Source organism: Aegilops tauschii, chromosome 4, assembly GCF_002575655.3.
Source record: "Aegilops tauschii subsp. strangulata cultivar AL8/78 chromosome 4, Aet v6.0, whole genome shotgun sequence".
In the NCBI taxonomy this organism is placed as follows: Eukaryota; Viridiplantae; Streptophyta; class Magnoliopsida; order Poales; family Poaceae; genus Aegilops; species Aegilops tauschii.
This window is the reverse complement of record NC_053038.3, coordinates 522,498,056-522,507,633: the sequence shown is the minus strand read 5'-3', so window position 1 is coordinate 522,507,633 and position 9,578 is coordinate 522,498,056. Positions and strand designations below refer to the sequence as shown.

Sequence of the window (9,578 nt, the reverse complement as noted above, 5' to 3'; positions counted from 1 at the left end):
CCAACAAATGATGATTGAGACGAGATTTCCGTGTTTTTTAATCACGAAAGCTTGGTTTTCAAATGGGTTGTCGATGTAATCGACCCGCTATTAGAAAGAAATAATACTTTTGAAGGTTTTTCAAAAAAAAAGATCAAAAGTGAGCATGTTGACACAACATGAATCTACGTTGTCATGAAAATTCAAATCAAAATTCGTAACACGAGTCGATAGAAAAACCAACAAATCTCACACTGAATAGTGTCTAATGTAAGTTGGGCTTAAATTGGCCCATTACCTCGCTATTGACAGCGAGTTTGTATTTTCTGTTTTTGGAGCAATGTTTCGGATTCGAATCCGAATGTTTGTGTGTCTGTCTGTGAGCTAAAGTTTCTTCATTTTTTTCTGAAACTTTAAAATAATGAAAAGAAGGCGGCCCATCTGCAGACACTTTCCCACACGCACTCCCTTCCCATGCTTCTTCATGTGAAAAGGGCTATTGCTCTGCTCTCTCCAACTCCACCTCTTGCTTCACTCAGAAGTCTGGCACAAAAGATAACCAATCCAGCCACCAAAAGCACAAGTCATCCAAATCGAGTGAGAGAGAGGAAAATTCCAGACATCTGAAAATAGCAAACGTGGTACTAAAACGATACATAGTACGTATACGTGAAAGCCAAACGTGTGTATCAAAAGGTGGTGTACTAAAATTTGGACCTTTTTCTGTGTATCAAAAGGTGCAGATTACAGGTCCAAATGTCCATCATCCATAGTTGGGCAAGTGTCTCACAAATAGCAATAACTTAGACAGAGTACGCACGTGTCAGCCTGCTAGACCTTAATTGATTGCAGAGCTGCTCGCACTCAGAATATCTCACACAAATACATAACCGAATCACCGTATAAATCACACTATACATCGTATACCGTATACATACGGGTACGCCTCAACCATCACTAGAATGGAAGGGCAGCGCGGCGCCACCATTGCCGCTGGCTCGAGCTCGGAGCTTCCTTATCTTATACTCGGAGCTCGGAGCTAAAAATATATAGCAGACTAGCACTCTGGGTAGTTGGAGCGGTCCTTGGAGCTATCCTGACAGTAGTAGTAGACCATGGCCCGCTGCTGCGCCCAGCTCATGGCGGCGCTCTGCTGCGGGCTCAGCCCACCTCCAGGCCCCGCCGGCACGGGGCCGCACGACGCCGGCGCGCCGACCTCGCAGCCGGCGACCTTGAAGTCCTTGAACCCGGACACGAAGGGCTGGTAGCGGTAGTCGGACCTGTAGCGGCCGCCGTCGGTGGCCCAGTCGGAGGCGTCCCAGACGGAGCCGTACGCCCACATCTCGCGCTCCGGGAAGGTGGCCTCCACCTTCTTCTGGTAGCGGCGCACGGGCACGTCGTCGACGAGGAAGACGATCTCGTCGGGGTTCCAGAGCACGGCGTAGTGGTGGAAGGCCGCGGCCGGGTCGAACCAGAGGTGGAACCGCATCTCCCGGCCGACGATGGGGTGCGCGTCGCCGGTGCCGCGGACGTACACGTTGGTCTGCAGCGTGTAGGGCTCGCCGGGGACGGTGCCCAGCAGCTCCACGTCGATCTCGTCGTGGTATCCCGGGTACACCTCGTTGTTCGACAGCTACATTAATTTTTGCTTGCGTCAGTTAAGAATCAAGATCGGTCCAAGAAGAAAAGACGGTGGTCGCCGGAGGGGAGGTACTGACGTAGAAGGCGGTGTTGACGCCGGCGGTGTAGCCGGGCTGGACCTTCATGGAGACGCCGAAGTAGCCGTTCCGGTACGCCCCCTTCGACTTGAATCCGCTGCCTGCGGAAGTCGACAAGGAATTAGTTAGCAGCTTGATTAGTTAGGTGAAATGGATTAATCATCCAACTATTGCAGACTTGAGCACTACGTACATATGAGTGATCATGCAAAAAACATTAGTGCAGCCGTGACTGACCTGAGCTGCGGTCCATCCAGAGGGTGAGGGCGGTCTGGTCCGGGGAGAGGGACTGGTGCTGGGCGCCCCACAGGTTGCTGTACCACTGCGAGAAGGGCATCGAGCTCACCTTGGAGCTCGGGTAGTAACCGGGAGAGGGCTGCGCCTCAGCCGAACGACCCTGCTGCAGTAGCAGCAGCATCACGGCTCCTACCACCACCATGAGATGAGGGATGGCAATATGTGGCCTAATCTGCACCATCATCGTCATCATCTTCTCTGCTCCAATAGTTGAGTGGAGTGGAGTGTGTGTGTGTGTGTGTGTGTGTGTTTGGGGTTCTACTCCGATTGAGCTGCCTTCACGCACGGGGCTATATGTAGTGTCGTGTGGGAGTGAGGTGGGTCCCACATCCATAAGCATGGGTGCTAATCTCAGGAGTGGTTGGTTGCTAATTGGGAGTTAGTTATACACTGCCCACTGGTGATTGCTGAGACTGATGATGAGCTTTCATTTATTACTAGTTGACGCATGAGGATTTTCATTTTTTGATGGATGGTACGCGCAGAATCGGGTGTGATGATCTCGCTGCTACTCTAGAGAAAAAGACAATCCTGTGGTTGCAAGGTCGTCTACTGTAAGTAAGTACTCATTCCGTCTTTTTAAAACTAGTGTAGTATCAAAGACACTCTTATATTATGAGACGAAGGGAGTAGTTAGGATGATCAGGAAAAATATTACTTTAATCAACCAAAAAGTTGGGTCCACTAACGTTTCTGAGACTTAGTCTAAGCGTCAAAAACGACTAAGCTTAAAAAACGTCTTAAATTTGAGACGGAGGGAACACTTTGCAGCTAATGTAATTTAATTTGTCTAGATGGGCCAAATTGCATGGAGATTGGGCCAACATTTGACCATTTTAAACATGCCTCCCAAATTAAGGGGCTGCCATCGTATGCAAATCGCAGGATTGCCTCCTCCTCGAGACAAGAACATATGCGAATAAACCACAGGATCCAATCCCCATGTTTTCTGCAGCTAATAATGCTGGTTTGACGGCAAAAACCTTTTTGCAAGTGGCCAACCTAACTTGTCTGCTGGTTTAAGGCCAGCTGACCTGAGCGGCTGAAATTCGGTTACTGGCCGGCCGCCCGGCCGGTACATCCTGGAGTACGGCACTACTTTAGCCTAGCCTGGACTTTTTTTGTGCGATGGAGCCTACGCTAGACTTAAACGCGCGCCGAAATGAATCACCTGCTTGATCCACCAATTTGGACCTTTTCCATTAGCGTGGCATCGCTTCTGGCAGAAGAAACATCCATTGTTACTAGCTTGTACTCCATCTAAATTTAGTAAATATATAATTAGTTAGCAAATATTCCTGGTTTCTTCGTCCGAAATTAGTTGACGCTCAAACGAATGTACTGCTAGCATGTAAATACATCCAGATACATGCATGTGAGCGTTTAACTAATTTCAAACAAAGAAACTAGTCTATAACATCTGAATTGAATTGAAGCTAATGAATGTGTTGGCGCGTCGTGGTCACACCCATCACATGCACCTAGCTACACGTCGCTAGCGTGGAAATTAGAGGAGAGTCGTACCAATAGACCATGTTCATTATCGATCTAGCTAGTACCCTACCTATAAGCTGGTACTAGTATGACCGACGTTGGATGAGCCACGACCATCGTTATGCACATGTACCGCCTCTTTATGTACAGTGCTAGCGGCGCAGACCGTACACAATATTAGTATATTATACTCCCTCCATTCGGAATTACTCGTCCAAAAAATTAATGTATCTAGATATATTTTAGTTGTAGATACATCCATTTTTATGACAAATAATTCCGAACGGAGGAAGTATATGGCACTAACAACGCCTATGTTAATATTTACTTCCTCCGTTAAGTTTTATTGGCCCTTTCACATTTTTAGTTAAAATTTGACCATTTATATAACTAACAATATAGGATTCTAATCCTTTAAATTTCGCAGGGGGCTCCTGATATTCAAACCAAATGATGCCATGTCGCCCCATAGAATAATTCCGTAGGAAATCTCTTGGTAAATGTAGCAAAGCTCTAAATGAAGTTGGCCCAAAGAAATTGATGCAGAGGTGGACAGCCCAAAGAACCTATAATAGAACCGATCATGGTCTTCACTGCATAATTTTAAAAACCGGACCAGAACGGTGGCCTGACCGGAAAAACCATGAACCGGCGCCTTGGCCGTTTTTGAAGTGTACAGGCCTTTTAGTAAAGAACTAAAAAAACGTTTGAAAAAAGGTGCAACAACAATGAATCAACACTCCTAACCTTCAGGTAAGGCATGCTAAAGGCCTAATAACCAACTATGTTAGTAATACTTTGTGTTTTTCTAATGGTTTATGTCCAATATTACACGTGTTCATTTCATGTGAGGTCAAAATTAAAAAAAAATACATTATTATTCAGAGTTTTTGTTGCAAATGAACGATGAACCACCGGTCTGACCAGTAAAAATCTGAAATGACATTCTCACCGGTTCGATTTTTTAAACTATGCTTCACTGTTGTGCTCGACCTATTTGTGTCGGTATGTGTTGTGTGTTTTGTTCTGAAGTCTCCACCATAAACTGTGCATGTGTGTACATCCATCCTTTATTGATGCGTGTCAAATCTGCAAGTTCGAAATATTATGTTCATTTATTAGCTCCATCCGTCCTGTACATACATATCCTTGAATGATTTTATAGAAATTGTTGTTCCATCCGTGATCCGTCCTGTACATACATATACTTGAATAATCTTGTAGAAATTGTAGTTCCATCCGCCCTACACGTACATATCCTTGAATGAGTTTATAGAAATTGGTTTTTCACCCGCCCTGTACATACATATACTTGAATGATATTATAGAAATTATTGTTCCATCGGAGATCCATGTGCATATACTTGAATGGTTTTATAGAAATTACAGTTCCGTCCGTCCTGTACATACATATCCTTGAATGATTTTATAGAAATTGTGGTGGGGATTTTCCTCGCTACTAATTGCTCGATCCACATGCATATATGTATACGTACACCTGCACGGCACCTAGCGGGTGGGTACTTGACTGATTTGGACAATGACCTCCCTCCTAAATTAAAGGTAGCACCAGCACTTTCTGGTGCCCAATAATTACATTGTAGATGGAACTATATGTGCAGCAGTGCAGTGCAGCTTCGTCAATCATCCCTTTCTGCAAGTAGAGCGCAGGCAAAAGCCGTTGCACATGCTTGCCATGCCATGCAACTAACTAACCGAACCTAACTGACAACCTACCTAGGATTTGGTGCATCAACCCACTATGTACGACGACATGGGCTGGCTTCCCCACTTGCTGAGTTTGTTACGACAGTTTGGTTACTCCCTAAGATCTTGCAGCATTAGTATAACTTTATACTAAATCAACGATAATTCATAGATTAAAGTAAGTATTTCTCATGCGACTGGAAAATAACATACTAAATGGAAAAGTAATTATTTTAACGTCGTCGACACTCATAAGAACATGGTTAATAATATAGCCAGCTGATGGCTATAAGGAACTGACATGTCATCTATAGCCATCATCTATATGCACTCATACAACGAGATGGACCTCTGACTCGTTTTTCAAAATTCTTGCCTTCTTGCAGCTATGACACCCGCTTGCTAGACAGCAGGATCGTGACCGCCTTGGGGTGATGTTGGATGCCCTTATGGCTTTCACGTGTCGTTTGTCCGCGCCATAGGATCGTTCTGGAGATCGCCACTAGGTGGCTTTCTTTCTGTTTCTTTTCTCTTTCTTGGGCTTAACTGTGTTGTGGCCCCAGCCGTCGGTTTTCGTTTTCATGGATGCTACTTGGATGTACGGATGTTTGCTTTATTTATAAAGTGGGGTGAAAGCCTAATTCGAGAGGTTGGCTATTACATTAGTACTTTTTCCATCTTCTTTCTATCTCCTTCTTCACATTTATTACATTTATCTAGGAATGTGTATATAGCTAGGCTCTTGCATGAGAGCCCACTCCCTTTACTTTTTCACATCTCTCTCCTCCATATAGTCACAAGTGTCATGTGAGCGGGCTATAAGCCCACTATTGTACTTGCTCTAACCATCCGATGTGCTCTCAAAACTGGGTAAAGTATTTTACTTTCTTTGTGTTCAAAATGTTAATATATAGGGGCTTGCGCCCACTTGAAGTAATTTCCATTGGGGCCAAAGCCAAGGAGTGGTACTGGAGAAAATGAGCAATGTTAGACAACTTACTACAACCGAGAGAATTTACAGACTGGTGGTGTGGGGGCCACATGTGGTTGAACTCACGAGACAATTTTAGGAGTGTTTTTTTAGGGACGTGGAACATAACACATCAAGATGTATGTGTTTTTTTGTGGGAAGCCGTATGTTAACTCCATAACAAAACCTCCCATAAGTCTAGTATTCTTGCAGATTAAGAGGGGGCATAGTTTGAAATGAGCACCCCATTAGCAGTACGGCTCGCCGACTGCGGGGGCGACGCACCGAGGGCGCCGCAGACTGCGGAGCCAGAGGGCTGGACACTAATTTGCCGAGGTTCGGGGAGATCGCTAGTGCGTGGGTTGCCTGCCCCTAGCTCGGGGTCGGGGGTGGCGCCGGGTGGTAGCCGTTTCTGGGCGCTCGCGGACGAGGATTCTGAGGACGACGATGGTGAGTTGGTGGTGGAGCTGAGGGCAGCGCCGGTTGGGCCAACAGTTTGCGATTTCATCGCGTGTGCGGCGACGTCGGGCAGCGGCTCAGCTGGCCGGAGTCGTCGTTTCGTGCTGGGCGGGCGGGGCACGAGGTCCACGGCCACCCGCGCAGTTGACGCCTGCGGGTAGGGGCTCGGCGATGGTGGCGGCCTCAGCGATCCGAGCTCGGGCGGCGGCGGCAGATTTGGTGGCCCCTTGCGCTTCTTCAAGGCCCGTCGAGGAGTGGCCGCGTCTCCTCCTCCTTCCCCTAGGCCGCTGGCGATGGCACCAGCAGGCGAGCAGGGGTCAAGGGTCGCTGAGACGACGCTGGTGCCTAGGGTTGGCGCTGGTGGGCCGCGGCCCGAGGATGCTGCCCTTGGGCCGACATCGGGGTTGGGTCGTGTGTGCGTGTGGGATAGGGCGCGTGTGCAGGGTTGGAAGCTGTTGGGTCGGATGGGCCCAATTCCTCCAAGCCATCGCCGCGGCCCGTCTCTGGCTATATATTGCTGAGGCGGGGTTGCCAGAACCCTAGTTTAGGGTTTCCCGCATCCATCAGTGAGGTGCGGCGGCTGGCACACACTGCCCGCACCATCCTCATCTCCCCCCCTTTCCATTTCCTACGCGGCGGCGATGAAGGATGACAGGCGGGCTGACAAGAGGCTGATGGAGTTGTCAGATCTGGAGGCCGAGAGGCGACGGGAGCAGGAACTGCGTGAGAAGGCCAAGCGAGCGATGCAAGGTCGGCAGGGAAGCCACGACGAGAGAGATCAGCGCGGCTATTCCCAAGAGCAAGAGGGGTGTGAGGGGATTGGGGTCCTCCTCCCCCATGGTGGATCCAGCAGCAAGAGCACAAGACGAAGAAGAAGGTGGGGCAGCGCCGGCTAGAGCTGCAATGCAAACCGATGGAGCACCCGAACTGTGGTGGTAGCCACGGTACACCCACTGGCTAAGAAGCCCCGGGCGTTGGCTGAGCCACTAGTGATGGAGCTCCCGTCCTCGTCAAAGGGGATGGCGGGCGAGCCCATCCAAGTGGAAGATGCCCCAGACGTGGAGTGCTTCAATTGTGGGTGCTTGGGGCATTTTCCAAGCCAAGTGCAAGTTCCAGCTGCTCTGTGTGGTTTGCAGGGAGGAGTTGCATGCATCTGCTAACTGCCCGTCTCGTGGGTGGCAACTCAACCTTCAGATCATGGGAAGTGCCATCTCGGGTGAGGGTTTCTTCTGTATGCAGTTTGCGGAGGACTAGGAGGCGGACGTGTCGTCGGAGCTTAAAACTGTACATGCCGCCATCCTTTCTGCTGACCCCGGCAAGCTCAACTCGCGCATCCTCAAGCAAGAACTTAAGCCCATGGTAGCCAGGGACTGGGACTAGCAGATCTCCCAAGTGGGGGACGATTATTTCATGGTAGTCTTTCCTTCCACAAATCTGCTTCAAATGGCCATGTCATGTGGCAAGTTGTTCTTGTCTATTAATGATATCACTGCTAGGGTGCAGGACTTGGTCCCCGAAGAGACTCTGCCAATGGTGATGCCCGAGGCATGAGTGCGACTCCATGGAATCCCTAAGAAACACCATAGGGTGAAGCGCCTCATGGAAGGGATAAAAATGTTGGGCCGTCCGATTATGTTCAATGAGCTCTCCCTCATCAGGGTGGGGTCAGTGAGGATGAAACTGGTTTGCAAGTCGCCAGAGAAGCTCAATGGGCTGGTCGCGGTGTGGTTCAACCATGTGGGCTACCAGATCAAGGTGGAGCTCGAGCACGTGCCCAAGCGTTTGGTTGACGGCGGTGCGCACGGGTCCGGACCCTCTGACAAACAGCCACCAAATCACTCTGACAAGGACGGCGTCCCCAACCATCAGGCAACAACAGCAATATTAGTGGGGGCGCAAAGGGCAAGGACAAGTCAGTTTCGGCTGGGAATCAAGGATCTTCTACGGCTAAGGATGTGGTGATGGAGGGGCAAGAAGACGAGCTTGAGGATAGCACCAAGGACACCTCCATCGACACTAAGACGTGGGACAAGCTGGGAGGTTTAGGTGGGCGGGCCATGGTGATGGCGACGCAGGCCACGACGGTTTGCATCCCCCCTTGCCCCCTCCCTGGTGGTTTCCTTCGATGAGTACGACACGAACCTCTCTGCTCCGATTCGGAGCTCGTCTCGACTCAAATGGAACTGGAAGTGATACCTGGAGTGGAGGAAGGGTCCTTCCTGCCTTCCTCTTTGGTGGCGGCGGGGGTGGACTCTGGCTGCGTGCTGAACGAGGGGTCTGACCTTACGCCCGTGAAAAGGGTTTTGAGGCAGGTTTTGTTCACCGTATCATGCACTTAATTAGTGGAGGGCACACAATGGTAAAAATTAATAGTGAGATGGGCAAGTTCTTTCGCAACAAGAGGGGTCTACGTCAGGGAGACCCCATTTCACCGCTTATTTTCAACTTTGTTGCTGATGCCTTGTCGGCCATGCTTGCCAAGGCCAGAGTGGTTGGTCACATCAAAGGGTTGATGCCCCACCTAATCCCTGGCGGGGTGACTCACTTGCAATACGCAAACGATATGATGCTGTTGTTCGAGCCAAATGACCACAACATAGCCTCAATTAAGCTCCTGCTACTATTGTTTGGGATTTTACCAGGTTTAAACATCAACTTCCTTAAGAGCGAGGTATCACCATGGGGATGGAAGACCAAGATATTAGCAGGTGGCTAATTTACTTAATTGCGATCTCAGGGGCTTCCTGCTTAAGTATCTTGGCCTACCGATCTCCCACCGGAAGCTTTCGATTCATTAGTGGGAGCCACTTTACGGTAAAGTGACTGGTAGGGTTAGCCCTGGAGAGGGAGATTTATGTCGTCAGCAGCAAGGCTGATCCTAACTAATTCGGGCCTTTCCTCCCTTCCACTTTTTACTATGGGGATGTTTCTCCTCACTAATGGGGTTCATTCGA

At 49.1% G+C, this 9,578-nt stretch overlaps 1 protein-coding gene across 1 annotated transcript; it reads right to left on the bottom strand.

The window, feature by feature from the left end:
- Positions 1 to 681: 681 nt before the first annotated feature.
- Positions 682 to 2,274, bottom strand: LOC109782398 (xyloglucan endotransglucosylase/hydrolase protein 31). Its single transcript, XM_020341025.3, has 3 exons — positions 1,935 to 2,274; positions 1,698 to 1,798; positions 682 to 1,612 (listed from the first exon to the last, which is right to left on the bottom strand). The coding sequence occupies exons 1-3, from the start codon at positions 2,185 to 2,187 to the stop codon at positions 1,037 to 1,039; spliced, it is 930 nt and encodes a 309-aa protein (XP_020196614.1). The 5' UTR covers positions 2,188 to 2,274; the 3' UTR covers positions 682 to 1,036.
- Positions 2,275 to 9,578: the final 7,304 nt, after the last annotated feature.